Below are 26,716 nucleotides of genomic sequence, written 5' to 3'. Positions count from 1 at the left end.
GATGATTGATGTGATGTATTGTCTTTGTCACAGGAGTCATTCATGGAAGGTGGCTACGCGTTGGAATTCCGCGCGGCCGTCGCGAGACTCCTCACACAGCACGCGCCGAGTGAGAAGGAAGCGCCGCGGACTCAAGCGCACAGTGAGCATTCATTTATCAATGGACGAAACTTAGATACTAGATTGTAAAACAAGTGCATAAAACAATTAATTCTACCCCGAGACATTTATATCAACCCAAGCCGCAGGTCAAGGGGTAAAATAGGGTTTTCACACCTCTCCTTCAGAAAAGTAACTTTTCCTCCCTGGCGAGAGGGAGCAAAGTGCAACTTTTCTGTTCAAGGCTTTTCTAAGTGTTTTATTGCAAATGCCATTTTTTGAAGTTGATAATTGTAAAGCCACGCCATTTTCTATGCTGGTTGTTCTTTAATAATATTTAGAATTATTTTTTTCAAGTTTATTATTGCTCGGTGTGAAAAGTTGTATGAGCCACTCGGGAGTAAAATTATTTTCATCTTGGGCGCTAACACTTGAATCCCTCATTACGCTTAGGATTCTACTTTAGAATCCCTCGCTACGCTCAGGATTCTATTGTAGAATCCTTCGCTACATTCTGGATTCAATTTACGCCCTCGCCGTAAATACACCATTTGGCTCCCTTGTGACACAAATAACTATTATGAATGTGTTATTGGTACGCTCTGCTGCTGTTCGCTTCCATTGTTTAACCACAGTATAACTAGGGAAAACTTGTTATACTGTGTTATAACCACTGGTATGCTTAGGACGCGGATCCTTGCACAATTAAAGCCTATCTTTTTTTTTTATCAGTGGAATTTGTGCTACAGATGAGACTTAAATGTAGTATTTTTTTTTTTAGTTACCGCATACGAGGTGTTAAGTTAATAATATTGCTATTTCTATCGACGGTTGACAGGAGAAATTGACTAAGCGACATTTTTTCTAAGATAGTGAGTTATATACATGTTCGGAATCAGTAAATTTGTCTCAATATTTTGAGCTATGTCTCAAAAATTTCACAAAAATGTCGCTTGGTCAATTTCTCCTTTTGACCGTCGCTATAGTAACTTCTATTATTTAAATTGTCTACTTTTATTAATTAAGGGATATAACACACGGATTATAAAAAATCTTACTTTTATGCGCTATTAAAAGTCAACACAAATGATGTCATTGTCATTGTATTTTTTTTGTCCCAGCACATAACAGCATGCGGTTGGACCACTCGCTCTCCGAAACCATGGTCCTGGATCTCATTATACTCATCGGATTCATGGTGGTCAACAACCCCCAGTTACAGGTCAGTACAATAATAGGTATGTGCATCATCATCATCATCATCATCATCATCATCATCATCATCATCATCATCATCATCATCATCATCACCATCATCATCCCAGTCTATATACGTCCCACTGGTGGGTATTGGCCTGCTGGGCATATGTCTCAGAATGAAAGGGCAAGGGTGGGTATGTCAAGGTAAGAAAAAGAAAAAGGGTGTTGTAAAATTTGTGCATGACATTTTAAACGAGCTTGGTTAGAGAATCAGACTATGAAGCTTGAGGTCCGGGGTTCAATCTCCGGTCAGGTTAGACATTTGTTTGAAAGATACAGTTGTTTGGTCTTGAGTCTTGGATGTTTAATATGTGTTGTGTAAGGGATCTGTCTATTTAAGTTTGTTTATCCGTTTAATGAAATAGTTCTGGATAACTCACGTCTAAAATCGAGTTTAGCTCGACATGTTTCGAGCCAAATCGTAGTCCTTCCTCGATCCTTTTAGCACGCGTATTGTAGCAACCGCCATGTTGTGTTGCTCCTAGAGCAATCGGCCCGAAATATGTCGAGCTGAACTCGATTTAAGATAAGAGTTATCCTGGTTTATATAGTGGTAGTTTCATGGGCACGTATCTGAATATCGAAAATTGAAATATCGATACCGTACTTTTGATATTTTGACCGTCGACTTTTTAATATTAGATATATTGATTTTCGATATCCAGATATGTCCCCAGCAGATTTGCTTGTTTGGGGACTAGGTCAATAAAATTGGTGTCAAGCGTCCCATGGTGGTTTTGGTAATAGGTTAGTTACATACGAAATGAAGCCGCAACGAACTCAAGCCGATTCTCCGCTGTCTTGGCCTTTCCTCTTTCATATTCAAGGGCCGCACTGGCCGTGGACAGTTCCCATGCGGGCCGCACCTGCACCACACCTGCACACTTCCTTTCTTATTAGACATCAGCAAAGTAACTGCTACGGATTCTTAATTAGTTTCACAAATTAACATCCCAATGTAATTAACTAGAGTACCGTTCGATCTGTTAATGGCGACCGTTTTGATTGCCTTCCTTATCTTGTTATAGACTTAATTGATGGGAAATTAGCATTGGTAATTAATTAAAATTTTAGCTTCTGCTCCCGGCCCGGCTTGGCTCGTCTTTTTAGTAAATGGTAACTATTTTTTTTAAGGCGATTGTCTTACCGCCGCAGGACATGATTGGCTATCGACTATTTTCTCGCTCAAGAAATGAACAAAAGATATAAGATCCTGTGTGAGTAAAAGATACAGATATATTAACAGTTGATCGCTGGCGGTTCACACTGCCGGCGAGAACTCGCTTGTCGCACCGTCAAGAACTATAAAACCCCTTAGGCCTTAATGTCAAGTGCATAGAGTCGCGTATACATATTTTTGCAACTTTGGCCGTGTCGATATATTTGCCCTTGACTGTACACAGCTTATAAAAATCAATGACTGGCTTTAGGTTTTTAAATTAGTTTTTTTTTCTTTGATGCATGTACAGACATACCTACATGTTTTTGTTAAGTATAGCTTAAAATATTTTGTTATAGTTACATTTCTAATTGATGCAAAATTAATATTCACAACTAATAAAAATAACGCTAATTTAAATGCGCCATTCTCGACTCCGAAACCGTTAGTTTTTGCGAAACTTTCTATTTAGATAGTTTTTTAGTGATTATGTGATGTAAGACATAGACCTGCGATGTGTACAGTTCACAGGGTCACTAGTTCTAACTGTGTAACATTGTCGACATACTCGTAAGGACGTCTTCATTAATCGTTTAGCAGTTCCCACGCCTCAGGTGCGGGCAGGAGCCATTACAGACCGTTGAATCAAATAATGCCGGGCACAGGTGCAAGGGGTGCCACTTTATGTTAACACGACAAGTTTATTGCTTCCTTAGTTTTCTAAAGTATAAGTGGTAACTTAAAATTTCATACGTGTCAGCAAAATTCTTCTTTCTATGTGGTGATAAATTACTCACGTCAGATATTTTGTTACTCTTGATAAAAATTATAATACTTTACACATAATTTGTTAAGCCGTGGTGGCCGAGTGGTTTGACCTATGGCCTCTCAAGCAGAGGATCGTGGGTTCAAGTCCCGGCTCGCACCTCGGAGTTTTTCGGAATTCATAATAATCACCACGAGCTTTACGGTGAAGGAAAACATCGTGAGGAAACCTGCACAAACCTGCGAATCAATTCAATGGTGTGTGTGAAGTTCCAATCCGCACTGGGCCCCCGTGGGAACTACGGCCCGAGCCCTCTCATTCCGAGAGGAGGCCTGTGCCCAGCAGTGGGACGTATATAGGCTGGGATGAGTGAGATGACATAATTTGTTGTCCAGGAGGTACCTACTTCAGTACTTCAGGGGTACGAGATCTGAATTTGGAATGAATGGAAAACTAAGGGATGTACTAGTGAGTTACTGCATCAAAGAGTGGCTGATGTTGCCAGGGGTCCGTATCGTCTCGCATACTTATTGAACTCACTCACAACATTTATTGAAATAAAAAAACACACTACATCACAACAAAGACACAGTAAAAACATTATAGAAGAAGAGAGAAAAATTAGACACTATTGAAAGACTTATTGGAAGTCCAAATGTAATGTTTGTCAGAACGATCGTTTGTCACAACTCTTTTTTATCTGAATCGAATAATTGATCAGAATTGTTATAAAACAAACCTAACCTAACTTATAGTTTTCTATAGGATGACCATTTAAAATTTTCAGAAAACTGATGAAAAATTATGACAAACGATGATTTTGAATGAAACGATGAAACGAACACAATGAGGGCTATCGCGTATGAATTCGCCGTCAGAGGCGCTAGTGTAGCGTGAGATCTCCGAAATGTCAAATCTCATAGTTTTTGGGTGAGCTACGCGGGTTTATCTATAATTAGAATAATTTTGTGAATATTTTGCATTATCTGAAATTAATTATGGCAATTATGCGTTACGGGGCAATTAATGTCTGTGTTTGGAGACAGTTTTGTCTTTAGGAAACTTTTGTCCTCCCTTTTTTTCCGAACAAAACGGGACTACGCAACACTGTGGTTGCTCGATATTTTTATGGTACGGTTTTAAGGTGTATTAAATATGATTTTAATCGAAACTGTTTTCACGCCTGTAATAACAGACTTTAAAAGCCACACTTAAAACCTCAGGCAACAGTGGCGCCATCTAGAAAGACAAAAAACGATAGCCCTCATTTTGATTTGATTGATGAATGATTCGGATTCGGACAAAATTTACGGTATGACTAGTGAAGAGTAGATATGCGAACTTTGGCGCTCCCGTTGCCATAATAAATTAATAAGGTGTCTCCTAAGCCATCAGTGTTTTCTTTATTATGAGAGGGAAGCAAAAGCAGACGCTGACAGAGATCCGCCTTTGTACCTAGAACTTTTTTTTATAAACCTTTTCGTATTTCCTTTTTGGTACAATAAAGAGTATAAACATACAAACGAATAAGCAGGTTATCTGATGGAAAATGATCACCACATGGATGATGATGATGATGATCAGTATATTTATGTATCGTTCCGTGAGTCACAGACGGTTATGGCAGAAAATCAGCGCTGCAAGCGTCTAACGCTTCAGCATAATGCTGAGTCAGCGACCGTTTCACTTTCGCGGGGACACACAAAATTGTGTAAGTATATGTATGTAGACTATGTTCATGAGTGTTTTTCTGTAAAAAAAAATAAAAATAAATACTAAGCAACGGATAAATATAATTATATAGATATAGATACATACTTAAATACATATTAAACACCCAAGACCCGAGAGCAAACATTCGTATTTTTCATACAAATATCTGCCCCGACACGGGAATCGAACCCGGGACCTCAAGCTTCGTAGTCAGGTTCTCTAACCACTAGGCCATCTGGTCGTCGTTTTTGGTTTATTTGTGCAAATTTTGCTGTTATGTGTGTTTCTGTGTTAGTTCACCGCCCATGAGTGCTAACTGCTCGAGGAGTGTCATTGGTCCTTTGCCGACATTTTGACTTAGCTTATAGAAGTTAATGTGTTTTTTTCTTCGTCTAGGAAACCATTTGCACCGGCTGGTCGGTGATAAAGATGTTATGCACGTTGCCGGCGAACTGGCTGGTGTCCCGAGCTCACAGCCACGCGCTGCTGCCGACGCTGAGTGCGCTCGCGCAGCACGCGCCCGCCGCGCTCTGTATACGCGCGGAGCTCAGCCCGCAGGTCAGTCAGTACAGAGGGCCATTGCGTTGGGTAAAAGTTTCTGACACTCGCGATCACAATCGAAAGACAGTTTGTGCGCGCAAACTGTCATTTGATTGTGTTCGCGAGTGTCAGAAAGGTTACGCAATAGACCTTCAGATTAGCCCTCCTGTACGGCCACGGCCGTATATTTATGCTTGCACTAGTGTTTACATTTAACTACGTGCGCGTAAATCATCAGATACAGCAGTTGAATTTGAAATTCCGCGATTTTACAACATCTCATGGGAATTTTATCGTGGTCTTTATTGACGTTGCATTAAAAACAACAGTGCCAAATTTCATACCCTGGGTATGAAATTTGGACATTTTATCCCGATCCTGTGGGAATGTCGGGATAAAAAGTAGCCTATGTGCTATTCCAAATATAATCCAAAAACCATCCAGCGGTTTTAGCGTGAAAGAGTAACAAACGCACGCGGGCAATACTGAAATCTGGGACGGAAGCAAAACCGCGAGCGAAAGGTAGTATATCATTAAACTTAATCTGTCTTGCAAACAACTTCTAAACAACGCTAAAAGAATTAGTTGATAATAGCGGGTCGCAGATGTACAAGCAATTTGTTGCCATGCATCTTTGATGCGCGTAGAGTGGCCGGGCTTTTTTATGGCTTTAGTTTGGGGATGGATAAAATACTAGTGCTTTGCTAAAACAGTAATCATCATCATCATCATGTCAGCCGAAAGACGTCCGTTGCTGGACATAGGGCTCCCCCAAGGCTCTCCACTCGGACCGGTCTTGTGCTTTTCGCATCCACCGCGATCCCGCGATCTTAACCAGGTCGTCGCTCCATCTTGTTGGAGGCCTACCGACAGCTCGTCTCCCGGTCCGCTGACGCCATTCGAGAACCTTCTGACCTCATCGGCCATCAGTCCTGCGACCAATGTGCCCCGCCCACTGCTTAGTTCTACTGCGGACATCATCATTTCTGATTCTATTCCGCAGCGAAACCCCGAGCATAGACCTCTCCATAGCCCTTTGAGTGACTTTGAGCTTCCTCATGAGTAACACAATAACTTTGTTCACCCGCGATCTTATGATACTCGTAGCTGCGTTTATGCAAGGCATGCGTGTTCATGCGGTCCCTCCACCACCACACTGTAAGAACACACACAAATCACACAAACCAATCAATTCAACCAGAGCTCATCTTCAGAGCAACACAACCGTACACGTACACGTGGTGTACGGTTGTAATAGCATGCGCTTTTAGCTGGGCCTATAAACCTATTGAAACCCAAGAAGACATTCTGATTCTTTAGATTAGAGCATCTGAGCTCACCGTTTGGGCATACGCGTCTCCAATATTTCTCCACTCGACCCGATTAATTGTGTCTCCCCTAAATCAAGCCAGCAACCGAGCTGATGTCATTCGGCCACCTTGCTGGGGGGCTGTCAACTCTTGTTTTTGAGCGAGGTCGCCACTCCAAGACGCGTTTGCTCCATCGCGTCGTGTACGCGACACGTACAGTCCAGTTCATAAACTTGTGAGCATAAATTTGATCAAAAATATCTGAACTAGACTCTATTATTGTTTATGGCGTAGTAGCGTGTTCAGATATTTTTGATCAAATTTTTGCTCACTAGTTTATGAACTCGATCGCACATATGTCTAAATCCATTTCTATATCCCCCAACAAGGTGATCCTCTACGGGTTCCCTTTTTTTTCAACAGAGGCACAGAAACTTAAATTAATGACAGTAATATTCTTTTAACAGATGCTCGACGAATACATGGACAGTCCTGAGGCTCAGAAGGTCAAGTTGGTGCAGGTCATCAAACAAGGTCGCGCTAAGAAGCTAGCTACGAAGAATTAACTGCAATCGTCTATATACACGTATGAATCACCTGTTACAGGAAAACAGGGACTTTTTCACATTATCGGAAGTATGTAAGCTTTCCTGCGACGATGCGACGATCCAGGGAGGGGAGGGGGCTGACGACCAATTCCTACTCAAAAGTCATATGTTTTTATTTGTAACTTTACGATTTTTGGATTCTTCTTATTTCTTTCTTCTTTACTTCCTGGATTCCGATGGTTTTCTGCATACAGCCACTGGTGTGTCTGATCAGGAAATCAGTCCACGTAGTGGAAAGTTTTTTGGGCGTTCCGCTTTAAGAGTGCTATGCTAAGCCAAAGATATACTTGACTGGGTACAAGATATATATGAAGGATATATTATAGATGAAGGTAGGTTTTTGTTTCGTCGTTATTATTTAGTCTTTGAACTATAAGGAATGTCTTGATTCAGGGCGAGGAAGAAACGGGCGAGCGAGAGAAGCGTGAATTAGGTATCTCTTGGGCTGTAACAGTTAGTCTGCTTATATGTGGTTTATAACAACCTAAGATTGATTATCTTTTGCATAATGTCGCTAAGACGTGTTTGTCAACTTGAATGTCGACTTGAGCGACATATTAGTTTGATGAGAAGTTGTTTAAAAATTAATAGACCGCGTATTTGGCTGACTACACCGCCTTTGTCGTAGTTGTCATGTAAAGGGTTATCGAATATGGCAAATGCTATAGGCGACCCAGCGGGTATCGATTTGTTACTTTTACGCCACCGAGCGTCAGTAAAGTATATATTTGGCTATAAAATTACTGTCATAAACTAACGTTTGTACCATTTTTTTTACTCAACAACCCATTTATCTTATCCAGTTAGATCTTACTATGCAATCTAAACATCGACACGATGCCTTCTAGACATCGTCTAATAGTAGACTTTTTGCAAGGACATCATTCTGGCAGCAATCTCAGATTGAAACTGAAACGTACGATGTTTAGAGGCTGTCTTGTCGATAAGTTGATACCTATGCTCGTGAGATGAGATGAATAGTGTCAACGATGTCAGTTACCTTGCTGTAGCGATATCCGTGGTCGCTGGTATAAACTAAAGGTTAAAGGCACAGCTAAAGTATCTCATCTGATTTATCCCCGCAAGTTCTGACTTATTTTAAATGTACATAGTTCTAAAGACCTGGGCCGAGAACTCCCAGTTTTGTGATTTTAGGCTCGTTGAAAGTTTCGGATGCTATTGTTGCACATATACATTTCAAAGCGTGCAAAATTGTGACAGTGGAATATTAGCGCATTGTGTGTGCGTTCTAAGCATTAACTTATGCGATATTTATTGAATTATCAATTATTTTCACTAATGTTAAAAATGCTGGTACTGTCACTATACCTATTTTTCTATGGATGTAGGTTATGTCAAATTATACTTAGTAGTCAGTGCTGCGTACTATACCAATCAATTAAGATGTGTAATCAACTGTCTGTTAACAATATAAGGTGTTAGTGAGTAGGATTTGTTTTATGTATTTTCCAAATTTTTTGTACCACCTTTTACGGCTAGTCCAAATATATATTTGTTATTATTTGACTTGTTTCATCATAATTTGTTAATTGTGTTGAAACTTATTCAATTTCATTGAACGAATGAAAGTTATTGTCTGTTTATTTTGAAATATGTTATGTTCTAACTTCAAATAAACGATTGACACTGGGCTAAATGATAGAATGTAAATTAACTTTTACAATTAGTTACTTAGTAACGTAAAATTCATTTGAATATTTCAAGTGAATTTTTAAATGTCTGTTGACATGAGGAGTGCCTAGGTAAGTGCCTTGCGGGACTCCTAACTTTTTAATATAAACGGCGAAAATTTTAAGCGTAACTTAAGTATTCGAGTAACGGAAACGCTGTGATAATTGATAAACCTGCGAGGATAGCAAGTAATTTGACGAAACATTTTTGAATATAAAACAACTTTAATTAATTAACTTATAAATTGTGTCATGCACACAATCGAAGGCTTAAGCCAAGTTCAAAATTAATTATTATCTTTCTTTCTGCTTATATTAAAGTATTAGATATTTAATTTTGTGATAAATTTCTTATTACAACTAAAACTGTGATTGCTTATTTTTTTATTAATTATACTCTTACTTTAATGATTAATGTCCATATTTTAAAACGGATTTTTAAAGTTAGTGTCACATGTACTAGTGATTCAATGTATTTTATCTGTGATTTCTTTTGATTAGCGATTGTAACTTCTGTGGGTGTAACTTCTTCATGTACTTTGTGTAAGTGGCGAATAAATATTTGTGTCAATACTTTGTTTTATTTTGTACCACTTGTGACTTGAGGGGATTTACTTTAAATATCTAAAAAAAGATGAATTACATGTGTAATATAATTATGTAATATAGAGGTATAATATGTTCCTGGGGATCTACTAAACCTATCCTGTTTAATGGTTGGAATATCCCTGAATGCTACCTTTTAATTCTGGGGAAATGCAAAGTTCCAGCGGGATGACAACAATGTATAGTCGGGGTAAGAAAAGGTTCGTCACTTTTCAACTCTATTCCAATTAAGTTAAGGTCCAAAAGCGACGAACCTTTTCTTACCCCGACTATACAGGCAACAGCGATTTAGATTTAATATCGACATTGGCATGATGCTTGTAATAAAATACTCTTAATCCACCCAACACCGTGAAATGAGATGACCTGATGATGAATTTGGGATCTTAGGTAGTATCCACTGATGAGCAAAAATAACTGGTCACTTCTCATATAAAGTTAAATAAAATTTACCTTTTATTTTTGCTGGTCAGTATATTTTATGAAAAGCCGTGGTGGCCTAGTGGTTTGACCAATCGCCTCTCAAACAGAGGGTCGTGGGTTCAAATCCCGGCTCGCACCTCTGAGTTTTTCGAAATTCATGTGCGGAATTGCATTTAAAATTTACCACGAGCTTTGCGGTGAAGGAAAACATCGTGAGGAAACCTGCACAAACCTGCGAAGCAATCCAATGGTGTGTGTGAAGTTCCCAATCCGCACTGGGCCCGCGTGGGAACTATGGCCCAAGCCCTCTTGTTCTGAGAGGAGGCCTGTGCCCAGCAGTGGGACGTATATAGGCTGGGATGATGATGATATTTTATGGCGAAATTGGCGACTAAGCTAATTTTATTAAACATGAAAAGTCTTGCGTGTACCTTAATCTTAATCGTACTCAACAAATTGGCTGCTAAAAACTAAAAAGGTTTAAGCGTAAAGTAAATTAACCGAGTTCATTGAAGGAGTGTGAACAAGTGTGAATGAAGTTAGATTTAACCACAGACACAGACGTACTTTTGAGATAGACACTGCATGTATAGAGGTATGCATGGTTCATCCGAACCGCTATTATTTTTCACCATGCCACTAACAAAATGTCATCATCCCAGCCTATATACGTCCCACTGTTGGACACAGGCCTCCTCTCAGAATGTGAGAGCTTGGGCCGTAGTTCCCATGCAGGCCCAGTGCAGATCGGGAACTTTGCAGGTTCACCGTAAAGCTCGTGGTAAATTTCAAATGTTTACATTACTTTTGTATGTATTTATGTATGTAAACTCTTTATTGTACAAAAGAAAAGAAACAAAATACAATTGAAAAACTTTCGTTCAAAATGATTGTTATAAATTTAACCTCATTTCAATCGTTTATTTAATATAAAAATGTCAAATTTTCAAGTTTTTAACCCCCTACGCAAAGAGACGCAAGAGGGGTGTTATAAGTTTGATCGCTATTGTGTGTCTGTCTGTGGCACCGTAGCTCTTAAACGGGTGGACCGATTTGAATGCGTTTTTTTATTTGAAAGCAGGTTTTCTAACGATGGCTCTTAGACATGTTTTAATGTTTATTTGGACAGAAACGGTACAATTTAACGTAGATCTAACAAACTTATACCTAACATTAACCAATAAAGATGCCACCGTTAGATAATACATAAAAATTTAAGAAATCGGTTCAGCCGTTTTTGAGATATTGAACTTTGAAGTGACAAAGTCGGAGGTTTTCCAACCTATTGTTGGTTATTCAAGTGCTATTTGAGCCTAAATTCAATAGGTATATATACCTATGGGCTGTGACTTCGATTCACTTATTGAGTTCGATGCACTCAGCGGCGTCTTTAGCCCATGTAGCGCCCGTGTGCAATTATTACTGTGCACCATCTAGGAAGCGCGCGGTCAAAATGGAATAGGTACAAAGTGCCGCGGCCGGCGCCCCTAACCGCTGCGCCCGTGTGCAACGCACACCCTGCACTATAGGTAAAGACGCCTCTGATGCACTTACTGAGTCTACTAATACGGTATCTGTGTCACAGAATATATAATAGTACTGACATAGCTGCGATAATTTACGGGCAGAGCTTAAGTGCTCCGAGTTACGGGCGCGCGTTGTATCTTAATACTCCCGAATTAGGATCGCTGTAGGATGAGTGATATCTGTTGACTCATGAGCGGGACATTTTCCTTAAACAAGAGGGCTACTACGTAATTTGAAAATCGAAGTTCGTATTGTACCATCCCTCTCATTCTCGTATGATATTAGCGTCAGAGGGACGGTACGATACGAAGTTCGATTTTCGAATGTCGTAGTAGCCGTACAGGCCGTACTGGGATCCCATGCCCCAATGACCTTCGATCTGAATTCCTTAGTTTTCTAATGTTTTTTGTAGCTTATTATATTAACAACAACGGCTTTAAGCAATGTAGTATCCCATATTTACTTTGAAGTTCATTGTTTTCGAGATATTTGGCATCAAAGTTGAACAATTTTAGGCCAAAAAACTGGTTTTCTGGCCATAACTTTTGTGTTAATTAGTTTCAAATGAAAACCCTTGATCAGTTTTTAGAGACGTCAAAGACGAACCCAAATATGTAGATTTCATATATATTAGATCTTTCACGTCAATAGAGATACGAAATAAGTGTTCTTTTCCGACGATGTTTACAAAAATCATACAAAATGAATTATTAATTTTTTCAAAATACGGTAGACAAAAATGAAGATAAAAGATTGGAGAACCGATACCCGTTTGACTTTTAATTCTATCTGTAGTGCAAAAGTAGGAGATACGATTCAAAACTTGTCAAAAATCGATGAAAAGCGCCTCGACTTTCGGCGTCCTCGTTGTCGACAGGTGGTCCACGGGTGCACGCCGTGTTGACAACGAGTGGACCTCGCGTGGTCCACGAATTTCCTAGTAGTCACTATGGCGGCGAGCAGCGCAGGGCTGGCAGCTGTGGCAGTCCGCGCGTGGCAACCTCGCGATTGAGGCGATCCGGAGTTGATGTAGTGAGCGCATGCCCATATAAATCCATAAAAATAATACTAACTGGTCGGGTACCAGTGGCTGTAATGAGCTGTGACCTTTACTCTTATTGGCCACTTTGACTACCTGTACACTGGAGCGAGGGAGCGGAGCAGTCAAGATAAAAAACCCTCTTCAGTGGACAGGGAGTAGTAACTAACTTGGTGGTAAAAAATCATATCTAAAACCGGGAAGCAGAGCGACGAGGCGGAGCGAGGAAGCGGGGTGGAGAAACGAGCACGAGCCCCTGCTCGCCCCCCTACTCGGGGAAGCTCGAATAAAAAAACAGTCCGCAACTCTACTCTGCATTATGCTTTCTCGCACTCCGCTCCTCTTTCTAGCTCCGCGTCTATGGACAGACACGGTCCGCAATTCTGCTCCGCATTACACCCTGGCTCCGCTCCGCTCCGCTTACACACAGCGCCGTCTTTAGCCCATGTAGCGCCCGTGTGCAATTATTACTTTAACGCCATCTAGGCGAAGCGCGTGGTCAAAATGGAATAGGTACAGTCAAGGGCAAAGATATCGACGCGGCCAAAGTTGCAAAAATATGTATACACGGCCTTAATGCTAAATACGAGTACATAAAGTCGTGTGTACATATTTTTGTAACTTTGGCCGTGTCGATATCTTTGCCCTTGACTGTACAAATTGCCACGGCCGGCGCCCCTAACACCGCTGCGCCCGTGTGGAACGCACACCCTGCAATATAGGTAAAGACGCCTCTGCTTGCACAGACCAGAGTAACGTAACCATATAACTCTCTGAGTTAGCTAAACCAGGGTTAGGTAGAGTCTGAGCTGGGTCTACATTGCACGGTGTACACGTGAAGATTCCCATTCCGGGGCGGCATTGAGCAAGCGGCCTTTAATTGTGATACCTACCATCGCAATTATTTTTGGAAATAAATAACTCGTGTTTTTTGTTTGAGATACCGCCTTTTGGCCCACCGACAAAGAAAGTATGTATGTATGTAAACTCTTTATTCTAGGTACAAAAGAAATGAAATAAAATACAATTGACTAACTTTGAGATACATGTAACAAAGGCGGACTTATCCCTTTAAAGGATCCATACCAGTCAACTTTGAGTGGATGCCGAGGAGCAATAAGTGTGAGTAATATTGGAAACTAAAGTTGTAGGTAATAAAAAGAAATGCACCAAACCAAAACAGCTTCGGTGTATAATAATAATAATAATAATAATAAATTCATTTATTTCGGGCAACTTGGCCCATACAATAAATACCTTACAGACTAACATACATATAGGTAGAGTCATTCACGATGACGCGTGCCGTGGTTCTTATTACAATGCCATTAATGTCTAATTTTGACAAAATCACGCGTTTTCGTATAAAATGCTAAAGACGCTGCAAAAAGTAACCAAAAATTTTCAAATAAAATAATTCCGTCGCCCATTATAAGGTTACGTACACACGAGTGCGTCACAATGGGCCCAGGAAGGCATCGGCATGGAAAACCATTTCCGATGGAGATGAATAACGATTTGAAATGAAAAATTGCTTTACCCCAAGTGTTATTTGAGGATGCAACAATTGCTGGTTAAATGGCTTGAGATGCTGTTCGGATCCGCTGTTTTGAGGTAAATAGTGCGTTTTTAGGGTTCCGTAGCCAAAAAAGCAAAAACGAAACCCTTATAGTTTCGCCATGTCTGTCTGTCTGTCCGTCCGCGACTTTGCTCAGGGACTATCAATGCTAGAAAGCTGTAATTTTGCACGAATATATATGTAAACTATGCCGACAAAATGGTACAATAAAAAATTCAAAAATATTTTTTATTAGAGTACCTCCCATACACGTAAAGTGGGGGTTATTTTTTTTTCTTTCATCCAATCTTGTAGTGTGGGGTATCGTTGGATAGGTCTTTTAAAACCATTAGGGGGTTGCTAAAACGATTTTTCGATTCAGTGATGTGTTTGCAAAATATTCAACTTTAAAGTGCAAATTTTCATTAAAATCGAGCGTCCCCCCTCTAAAATCTAAACCGGTGGGTGGAAAAATTTGAAAAAATTCAGGATAGTAGTAAGTATATCAAACTTACAAGGAAAACTATAACGGTTAAGTTTTCTTGAGAATTATTAGTAGTTTAAGAGTAAATAGCAGCCTAAGGTATAAAATATACCTAAACTTGGAATATTCCGTACAAAATACGAAACCCTTAGAAAATATTACTTATTTTTTCGTAATGGCTACGGATTCCGATTTCGGGCGTGTCCGACACGCTCTTGGCCGGTTTTTTAACTCATATATGTCCATTTCTCTAACCAACGAGCCTTTAAGGCTGTGTTTTCACCAAAGGTGTGCCAGGATGTCTCTCTCTCTCAGAGTGAGAGGGACGGTACGATACGAACTTCGATTTTCGAATTTCGTAGTAGCGCCCGAGCACCTTAGATGCCCATTTATATCACGGTGCCTAGGAGCCTTAGGTCGTGACTAGCCACTGTTCTATTTATACATATATCTGTTTTGGTATGTGCTATAAGTGGAGGGTGAAAGGAGAGCGCTCTAAAAATATTACGTCAATCCAGCACTAATGGAGCATAGGGGATGCATGGAGGGGATTGGTCATTTCCCGATTACATGAAGGAGGGTTATGTTTTTCGAGTATATATCGTCCCCTTACAACCAGAATCGCTTATCTGCATGAAATGTAGTTTTCGAGAAAAACGCATTTAAAGGTTTGCATGCTCTAAAAACCTATAAAAACTAGTTATACTAAAAGCATCTCTGTGTTTATATATAGATAATTTATCCCTTAATAGGATAGCGCTATGTTATTTACTCTATACTCGCGCTGAGTAGCTTAAAATAGGGCTTTTCTTCAAAAGGTAATGCAGATAAGCGATTTTGCCTGTAGACACGTTTTTTTTTTATCTTCCAAACTAGCAAGTTTACGCAGATATATTGGATAAACTATCATTTTAAGTCCAAAATTGAAGCATTTTTCGCCGAATACAGTGTTAAAATGCTTACATGTTTTATACAATTTAAGTTTTTAGTAAAGTCTCAGCGCAAATAAGAGGTATTGGCTGTACACAAATCGGAATTTACCTCTTAAGCGCGCTTAATAGTGCAAAATATTTCTAAGATATTTTGACTCTAGGCTTTTTTTCTGTTTTTCTAGCTTATATGCAATGTAGCATTATTCTGTTTTGTTTTTATCATTCAAAGACATATAACTTGTATTTTTCGAAAGAGTTCCATCAATATATTTCAACAAATAGGTACCAAATAGCCCAAAAATATAAATAAATGAAAACTAGCGAGCTAGTCTTAAATATAGTATTATATTTCTAGTATATGTGAGATATATTACGTTATTCCTTTAATGTCATATGTGCTGCTTAATACATTTAATTATAGAACTTTTGATTACATGCATACAAAAAAACACATATTTATTCAACATTTTAATAAAAAGGCACTTAGCGTCTCAAGGCTCAAAGTAACCACTGAAACAGTCATGGAAAAAGAACCGTAATGGTAATAACCATCAGCCATCTTCTTCATCAAAACGATAACGAGCATGGATATTCAGGTTTCGATGAACTAAATAGAAAACATAGGTATAACCAGATCCAGCAGACCGTCGAAATGAACCGCGAGTGTCATTTAGATACCTACTATTTACTACTTTGTATCGTAGGTACGTCGTATCAATGAATAGCTTATCACGGCATAAAACATTTACGTTGTCACACATTTTCATTGTTCTTGTATAGGTAATATTTTTATCAATTACGACATGTCGTCTGACTTTTTGAGTTTTGATACCAGGCCTACAGGCTACAGGCTTGCAAACCAACCGTCGAACAAGACAAGGCAACAGAAAATTGAATCCAAACTCTGTTGAACCTCTTTCAGTAGAGGAATTTAAACTACCTGCATTAAAAAGCTATACACTAATCCACTGCCAATAAGCGCAGCTAAAAAAATAAAGATTTAATGACTTTTTACAAAAAAAATGTTATACCGGAGATTCACCATGGCTGGTTGCACTGGCCTGTGATGAAGACGTTATTGAGCATGTGCCGGACGTAGTCACAGCTGAGACAAGCAGTGATGAAAAATAACCTTAATGGTAATAATCATCAGTCTTCTTCTTCATCACTGTTGTCTCAGCTGTGGCTACTCAAACCAGCCATGGATAATTAATATGACCTAAGCCAAGAACAATGAAAATGTGTGACTACGTAAATGTTTTATGCCGTGATAAGCTTTTCATTGATACGACGTACCTACGATACGAAGTAGTAAATAAGTAGGTTATCTAAATGACAATCACGGTTCATTCTGACGGTCTGCTGGATCTGGTTATAATGTTTTTATTTAGTTCATCGAAACCTGAATATCCATGCTCCTTATCGTCACCTGAAAGAAAAACACTGTTAAATTACGGAATCGCTGTTATACATAGATCTGTTCACTCACGAAGGCGCTCCCCTCCACAGCTAATTATTAATGTACACGAGTAAACCTCGTAAGTACTTACACATTGTCTTAGTCTTAGTGTGCGTGACTGACGGTACGCTTGCGACTGAAGCCATAAGGACAAGTTCGAGCTACGCACACATAGACTTGTCGTACGGATACGTTTACAATTACAATTCTTATAGAATGTGGAGGGGCGGACTTTCGTTAGTGAACAGATCTATAATTACCTAAATAAGTTTTAACAAATTACTTATTCTATTCTTATTAATCGTGCTTTCAAGCGTGTCCGAACCGACTAAGCTAGCCTAGACAAAGTGCACACTACTTTACAATACAGCGCGAAACGTCTAAGCGATACTTAAGCGATTTTGGCTGTAGCGCTTCTTATGGTCGAAGCAAACATTGTTACAAGCAATATCGCCTATATTATATTTAGTTTGTTTTCGCTGTTGCAATAATTGAAATATAAAGTAATGCTGAACAGGCAAAACCTACTAACATTATTTTTAGCACTTTTAGGCAGTACTTAAATTGCATTTTTATTGAAATCTTAACATTCCAAAATCGCTTGTTTGACATTAAAATATTTTTTGCTGTTGTAAAATAAAAAAAAATGCTGTTTAACCGACGCGTAGTTGTTTTTGGTTGTTGATTTTCTTAAAAATCGGCTTTAAGTGAGCTTAAGAAAAACGTAACTCGGTATTGGAGTATCGTACAGTAAAACGGGTTTCAACAGCATATTGATCTTGGAAAGTACATTCTAACGATATATTTAACTCAGTTTTTCCCAAAAGTGACTTTAAGCGATTCTGGTTGTAAGGGGACGATATATGTGTGTGTGTGGATATGTAAGTATGTTTATGTCTTTGGTCATCTTTGCAGTGAGGTGTCATTAGATTGGTCAAAACTATCGGAGTAACATAGAGTATACACTACGAAGAATGTAGAAGGTATTATTTTATTAAAATTGTAACAATATGGGTATCAATGAAATCTTAGTCCATTCTTCATTTATGATTACAACATAACATTTTTAAGTTACCATTTTACATTTTAAAGTGTTAATGGTGTTAGGAATTTATGAATTATAGATTTTATTTTAGGTATACGTATACATATATACTTAATTGTATTGTACTTACTGTAATTTATATTTTCTATGTCTGCAACAAGTAAATAAATTATTATTATGACAAATTCGCAGCTTCCTCAGAGCCCTGCGTAATTTCTGTTTTTTTTGTGGAGTAACAATAAACTTTTTTTTATGTAGCCTGTAATATATCTTACATACTGTCTTTGCCTTGCCCCAACAATATACTAAAATAAAAATATTTTTAATTGTATGAAACCTCACGCAGCGTCTCCACGCACGTCGCTGCGCCGGTGTGACGCGGCCTTGTACAACGTGAATTACTTTCATACAGTATGGAACCAACAAACCAAAAACCGGTGGTAGTTTTTTTTGTTATGAAATTAAATGATAATGAAATGATTATTATGATTATGTATTGATTGTTTTTAATACTAATTGTGATTTTAATTTTAATTTTTAAATTTAAACTAAATTGTATGGGTTTTCAAAAATGCATAAATAAATAAATTTGTGATAGCCTAAATTATAGCCTAAATTGAATAGGTGTAAAGATATTTTGACTTTGACTTCGGTTTTGAAATTAAGTAAAATCAAGAGCCAAGACCAGAGAGTCTATTGCGTAACGTTTTTGACACTCGTGATCACAATCAAATGTCAGTTTTCGCATACAAAAACTGCCAATTGATTGTGATTGCGAGAGTCCGAAAAGTTGCCACAATACGACCTCAGGATGTTCAATTCCATGTTCAATTTTTTTCTTCTCGAATCTTTCTTATCCAATCCACCCAATTTAATCCATTTAGTTCATTGTATTGCCATTATTTGCCATTGAATTATTAAATTGTTATCACTCAAATTATTTTAATTTTCACAGACTTGATTAATTAATTCCAATGATATAAAATAAAACAACTGGATATGAGAATAACCATAAACACTAAGAAAGCAGTGTGCAGAAGCTGAATGCAGCGGATCGATGTTTAGGCCCAAGAGCCATTGCACTCCTGCGCTCACTCTTCGACCAAACCATTTTATTGTGGAGGTACTTACTCGTATAATGGGTCCTATACCGCCTCACACTAGGTAATAATTTATGGACTCTATTACCTATGTATCTGAAAATACAGTTTTTTTTTAATTTTATTACTTATTGAAAATGTATTGGAAATTAAGGGGCTGTTTCACCATCCATTGATTAGCGTTAACCGATGGTTAAATGTGATGTCATCTCCGTCTATTCGAACAAAACAAATAGAGACGGCATCACACCTAACCGCCAGTTAACACTAATCAATGGATGGTGAAGCCCCTAAATCTACGCATTTCTTATAATATGTATTTCAGACATTCGTCCGCGAAAAAATATATGGCGGGGGATTAAAAAAATATATATCGTAACAATATGAGCATCAAATGAAAGTTTATAAGGAGCTACTCGAGTTTTGATTTTTTTAAATTTATTTTTTACCTTTAGTTTCGCCGGCTGGTTCCGTCTTGCGCGCGCGCATCCGCCCTAAAAGCTTTCCGCCGCAGACGCGTATTACACGCATCGGTTTATTTTCACCGCCGGCGACCTCTAGCGCACTAGTATTGACTAGCATTGCACATTTAAATAAAAACCGGTCAAGAGTGTGTCGGGCAACGTGCGGTGCAGGGTTCTGCGCAAAAATATTTAAAAAGCTCCTTAAAAATATTTGATAGAAACTTCCATAAAATCTAAAAACCGGCCAAGAGCTAAGCAAAATCAAGTAATATTTTTCTAAGGATTTCGTATTTTGTACGGAATATTCCAAGTTTAGGTATATTTTATACCTTAGGCTGCTATTTACTCTTAAACTACTAATAATTCGCAAGAAAACTTAACCGTTATAGTTTTCCTTGTAAGTTTCATATACTTACTAACCTGAATTTTTAAAAAAAAATCCACCCACCGGTTTAGATTTTAGAGGGGGGGGGGGACGCTCGATTTTAATGAAAATTTGCACTTTAAAGTTGAATATTTTGCAAACATATCACTGAATCGAAAAATCGTTTTAGCAACCCCTTAACCCATCCAACGATACCCCTACTACTAAAGTAAATAATTTACGCCGTCGCTATCGAGTACGTCACTGTAAACTCATGGTAGCGGTACTGAGGCCGCATTGCCTAACGCTTCTGACGCTCGCGATCGCAATCAAATGACAGATTTCGCTTACAAACTTTGCAGGTGGAACCTTGTGCAAGGTCCACCCGGATTGCTACCACCTGCTCACTAATCCTGCCGTGAAGCAGCAGTGTTTGCTTGCTTGTTTCGGCGTGGAGAGTAAGACAGCCGGTGAAATTACTGGCACTTGAGGTATCCCATCTTAGGCCTTGGTGCTTGGGCTTTTGGTGTTGCAGATGTTTATGGGCGGTGGTGATCTCTTACCATCAGGAGACCCACTTGTTCGTTTGCCATCCAGTCGAAAAAAAAACTGTCATTTGATAACTTTAAGCGCATGGCCTCTGGTCTCTTTGGCACGAGTCCTCTAATCCACTAATGTGGTGAAGCCGCCACGCCTCGTTGCTCGAACTGCACCCAACAAGCCACGGGAGCCATAAAATATAAGCTGATAAGATTACGTTTGTACATTGACTACATCAACTACATGTGCTGTTATTATAATTTTATATTATCATAATAACCCTTTCGGACAGTGAGGTTGGAAGGATCGGTTGCCTTTAACATTAATGCGTGACAAGCGTTGAAAAATAAAAGCGATAAAAACAACATAAACAAACTAAAGTACAATAAACTATGTATACTGCAATATTGTGTGTAGAAAACTAATAACTAGCCCGTTCTAAAAATATATGTGTTACAATACTTTTAAGCTACCATTTTCACAGAAATATCAAAAAATAAAAAATAGGTAATAAAAAAAACAATATCCCGACTGCATAAAATAAATTAAAAAAAAAACACAAGTCTACTGGTCCAAAACTCTTGTAATTTAAAGTTCAACAACCGAGATCTACTTACCTATTTATTACTGAGGTGAGAATTTTTAAGCCGGCCACTATTTTGAATGGGCCTGGACTGTTGAACTTTAAGTTAATACTTTAAACCTGCGAATAATAATTATTATTCGTAATTATTATTCGTCGTAGCTTTAAACAGAGATTTAGAATGCCACTGGACTTGTTTTTTCTGTGTTTAATTTTTTTTAGGCAGTCGGGTTTTATTTCTAGTGCCATCCACGAAGACGCGTGATTTTGTCAAAATTAGACATTAATGACATTGTACCTAATAAGATGAATCTACCTATAGGTGTCTTAATTTTCTTCAGTTATCCTTATCATCAAATCGGGCAGATACCGGGTTATCTGGGCAGATATTTGTATGAATAATACGAATGTTTGTTCTCGGGTCTTGGGTGTTTAATATGTATTTATATATATAAGTATGTTTATCCGTTACCTAGTGTCCATAGTACAAGCTTTGCTTAGTTTGGGACTAGGTCAATTAGTGTCAAGTGTCCCATGATATTAATTTATTTATTTAAATCAGGGCTGACTTGATCGCTTGTCACTCAATTTCATAGAAAAATCGCAAATAACTAGGCAGTAGACCAGATTTTATCGCCACATGTGGAACAAAAGCTTCAAAATTGGACCCCGTAGATCTAAGATAGCACCCCGGCATGACGCGACCAATGATTTTATTACTGTATCATCTAATTACTAAGAATTTGTGTTGATCTCTATCAGTAACACATGGCGTGGCGATCGGTAGGGCAGATAACATAACCACTTTGATAAACCCCTCAGTGCATAGTGCTTGTATGGAAGGGCGGGTCCTTTTGTGTTGGTATTGAGTGCCAGTTTAAAATGAACCCTCGTGTTGGTGAGGAGGTTTATGACGTAGAGGTCGTTTTATATTGGTGTTGTGATCCAGTTTAGAAAAGTCCCGGTGGTAAGTATTTCTAAATGAAGTTTGAGGTATTTTTACGTTGGTTAACTTAGTTGACCACTACAGGGTATGATAAGTAGAGTTAAAAGTAAATTGTCAAATATTATTATTTCAAAGATGTGACAAAGTTGAAGGAGCTAGTAGCACGTCCACCAACGAGTTGGACGGATGACCTGGTTAAAGTCACGGGTTCACGGTGGATGCAGGCCGCTTCCAACCGAGGAAACTGGACGTCTATGTCCAACAGTGGACGTCCTATGGCTGATATGATGATGGACAACAAAGTAATCCCATATGGTTTCCGTTTTCACCGTTTGATGTAAGGAACCCTAAAAATAAGCTGGAGATGATGAGTATCATCACAAAATAGCGCCAGGTGACCCCAAAACAATGACACACGGACGTCCATCGCGTGTCCCTCCCCCGTAATTAACAAGATGGCCGACGGTGACTAACAGGGGAGCGGCGTTGGCTTTCTGATTGTAAAACGTCCGTAGATAATAGCTTATTAATGAGCCAGTTTAGGGTTCCGTACTTGAAGGGTAACAAACGGAACCCTATACTTTCGCTACGCTGTCTGTTTGTCTGTCACGTCACCGCCTGTATCTGTGGATCCGTAGACGGCTGAATAGGAATGGTGTGTATTTCTATTGCCGCCAGAACTACTAAAAATAAAATGAAATTAATATTAACTATAGGTATAAGCAATTAACGACACGATTACAATAGCTATAAATAAAAAAATAAAATAAATATCACGGGACAATTCACACCAATAATTGACCTAGTCCCAAAGTAAGCTTAGCAAAGCTTGTGTTATGGGTACTAAGCAACGGATAAATATATAGATAGATACATACTTAAATACATATTAAACACCCAAGACTTCGTATTTTTCATACAAATATCTGTCCCATATATAATAATATATATATATATAATATATAAATGTTTGTTCAAGCAGCTACTCCGCCTCCACACTGTAAGAACACACAAAAACACACACAAACCCAACTATCACCACCACACTACACTGACTCGTTTCGAACTCAACAAGAGTTCATCCTCAGAGCAACAGAACCGTTCACCATGCTAATGTTAGTCTAATATCTAACACATTTGTTTCATAGACGTACCTAGTTATCCTAAGGTCACGGGTGAGCAAAGTACCTAATTTATGGTTCATTGACATGGACCTCCGCAAAGTAACGTCTGATTCAACAAATGATAATTAAAATAACTATGAACCTTAACCTAAATAAAACAAAGACACTCTCAATTCAATGGACGCATGTAGGTACAGTAAAGGAAACTGAATAAATGTACCGCGGTGGAACCATCGTGCTCACTACTTATGTGTCATGTTGACATCTCATACATCTGCCAAAGAAATTAAAGCGAAATTGATTATGACCGGTTCCTGGTACGCGAAGTTTCCTCGACTGTACTGCTATCGGACGTATGTGTTGTGCATGTGCACGTTGTAAAATATTCACCATTTTCTCAAAACGCAGCGAAACCACAGTCATCTGTCCAAACAGTAATACAAGCCGCGGTGTCTGGTGTCACAGTACACAGATCATATGACAGCGTCGGGGCATACGGTCATACAGAATATAAAACTTTAACAAAATTAAAAGAGGGTTCGCTACCACAGACCAAATAGTTTTTCGAAATTCATGTGCGGAATTACATTTGAAATTTACCACGAGCTTTGCGGTGAAGGAAAACATCGTGAGGAAACCTGCACAAACCTGCGAAGCAATTCAATGGTGCGTGTGAAGTCCCCAATCCGCACTGGGCCCGCGTGGGAACTATGGCCCAAGCCCTCTTGTTCTTAGAGGAGGCCTGTGCCCAGCAGTGGGACGTATATAGGCCGGGATGGATGGATGGATCCGCGACCTTATGATAGCTATGTATATATGTCGGCGGCCGATCGTTAAATCCGCCAGATCACGAAATTCCTGGGCATATCGTGAAATGGCGCCATTTTATGATATGCCTAAAAGTTGGCCAGGCATATCACGAAGTGCCTGAGAAACAATACCGCAGATCTATTAGAGTTTAGAGCAACTCATTCGTCGATATTCCTAGCTCTATACCGGGCACATCGCGATAATGCCGAAAAAGAGAAAAACGTAGTATGCCTAAGAATTTCATGATCTGCCTAAACGTCACTAGGCAAATCGTTAAACGGTGTTTTTTTACCGATATGGCGGATTTTCTTTAGCCTATTCATGAAATGGCGCCCTTTCACGATATGCCTAGGAATTTCGTGATCTGTCGGATTTTACGATTGGCCGCCGACATATATACAACCAATGTGTGTTCTTGCAGCTCCTTCATCTCCACACTGTACGAACACACACATCGATGAAGGAGCGACGACCTGAATGCGGAAAGCACAAGACCGGTCTGAGTGGAGAGCCTTGGGGGAGGCCTGTGTCCCGCAGTGGACGTCTTTCGGCTGACATGAGTTTTTCCACTGTTGCTATCTCGTTTCCTCGCAATCTAAGTAAAACTCGAGCATTAAACCCATTTTCCCCTCGACGTGTCTATCCACCTATATGAACGTCTTGGGTAAAATGGCTCGTTTTATGCTCTTGTTGTACAATCTGCTATTATTTAGTAGGATTTTATAATGAGAAATAAAATTGTCTTTAAAATAATCAGACATTGAATACACCCCTGGCCAAAAGTATGGAAACAAGCTTATACGACAATAGAAAACTGTATTTTTATTTTATTTGTAAACGTTGTCACTTCAAAGTTCAATATCTCAAAAACGGCTGAACCCATTTTGATGAAACATGTCTAAGAACCATTGCTAGAAAACCTACTGTCAAATAAAAAAACTGCATCCAAATCGGTCCTCACGTTTAAGAGCTACGGTGCCACAGACAAACACAGAGAGACACACAGACAGACAGACACACATAGCGGTCAAACTTATAACACCCCTCTTTTTGCGTCGGGGGTTAAAAATACTTTGTATCCATACTTTTGGCCTTGGGTGAACCTATATGGTAGCGTCTTTCGTGCAACACAAATGGCGATAGTTGGACATGAAACATATTTGTCGCACAGACGCAGCCCTTGTATAGTTCTGGAATAACAAGGTAATCCTTAATTCAAAACAAAAAGCTGTCTTAGTTACGCCCGTTGCGGATGAACTGGCCCAATAGGACAATGTTAACCACACATTCAGTCATGCCGGCGAGGTGAGGGAGTACCCTTACTCACCTAAGACTCTTAGTACGCATTAGCATACACAGCTGTTTCGGTGAGGTCCCCAGAAATCTGCGAGATGTGCGTTAAGTGCGTAACGTGCCGGCTGCCTGCGACGAATTCTGCACTCAGATAAAATAAAAAATAAATAAAAAAAATGCAAAATTGATTTTGTAAGACATCAACTAACTTTTAGCTACCAGTAGGCCTTAGTTTTGTGGTCACTCAAGTTATGTACTGTTAGCAAATCTTTTTTGTTTCAGTGTAAATTATTGTAAGGTACTTCATGTATTTCGACGACCAGATGGCCTAGTGGTTAGAGAACCTGACTACGAAGCTAGAGGTCCCGGGTTCGATTCCCGTGTCGGGGCAGATATTTGTATGAAAAATACGAATGTTTGTTCTCGGGTCTTGGGTGTTTAATATGTATTTAAGTATGTATCTATATCTATATAATTATATTTATCCGTTGCTTAGTACCCATAAACACAAGCTTTGCTAAGCTTACTTTGGGACTAGGTCAATTGGTGTGAATTGTCCTGTGATATATATTGATATATATATTTATTTAAGGTACGCAAATTGAAAGTGTAGTCAACAATATACATGAAAAAATAGGGAATTTTAAAACTTCTAACGCGAGTCCGTTATAAATAGAAACAGAGAAAGAAATACTAGTAAATGACACGCAAATAGCGTCATACATACTGCACTGAGAAAACCTTTTTAAAAAGATACAGATAATTAGTTAAAAAAAAAAACTCTTTTTCTTCGCTAAACATTGGCTATTTGTCTACATATGTACATATATTTGTACAAGTAGCAAATTCAGGTATTATCAAATACCGAATCGGCTCAACGAGCCCCTCCCTGGCTCTAGCCGGGGGAGCCATCGTCGTCAAATCAGAAACTAACATAAATATGCTTTTACCACCCTCCCTGCGAGGGTGCAGCATTAGGGGGCGCACTAAGCACTTGGACATGTGGATGCATGAAATTTTTTAGCCTTTTCGCGGGTTCGTCCTTTTGGGAGCTTTAGGACTTGTTTTAAACGGCTCGGAAAAATGTACACCTACCCTACTTATTTACCTACTCCTTAGTTTATTAAAGAGTGGAAAACTACTTTTCGGCGCGGTCTCGTTTTCATAAAAGAGGTTAAAAGTGTTAAACTCCAAGTTGCTTTAATATAAATTGTTGTCGCTGTATTGTAGCTTCCACTATTTTTAACCCCCGATGCAAAAATAGGGGTGTTAT

General features: G+C 39.0%; 1 protein-coding gene across 3 annotated transcripts in view; it reads left to right on the top strand.

Moving 5' to 3' along the window:
- Positions 1-9,717, top strand: part of LOC141440196 (uncharacterized) — an 89,710-nt gene extending 79,993 nt beyond the window's left edge. For all 3 annotated transcript variants that reach the window (XM_074104660.1, XM_074104659.1, XM_074104658.1), the window contains exons 18-21: positions 34-142; positions 1,221-1,321; positions 5,394-5,555; positions 7,315-9,717. In XM_074104660.1, coding sequence (XP_073960761.1) covers positions 34-142; positions 1,221-1,321; positions 5,394-5,555; positions 7,315-7,413 — 471 coding nt within the window. In that variant the 3' untranslated portion in view covers positions 7,414-9,717. The remainder of the gene's footprint in view (positions 1-33; positions 143-1,220; positions 1,322-5,393; positions 5,556-7,314) is intronic.
- Positions 9,718-26,716: the final 16,999 nt, after the last annotated feature.

This window comes from Choristoneura fumiferana, chromosome 22, assembly GCF_025370935.1.
Source record: "Choristoneura fumiferana chromosome 22, NRCan_CFum_1, whole genome shotgun sequence".
In the NCBI taxonomy this organism is placed as follows: domain Eukaryota; kingdom Metazoa; phylum Arthropoda; class Insecta; order Lepidoptera; family Tortricidae; genus Choristoneura; species Choristoneura fumiferana.
This window is presented reverse-complemented; position numbering and strand designations above follow the sequence as displayed.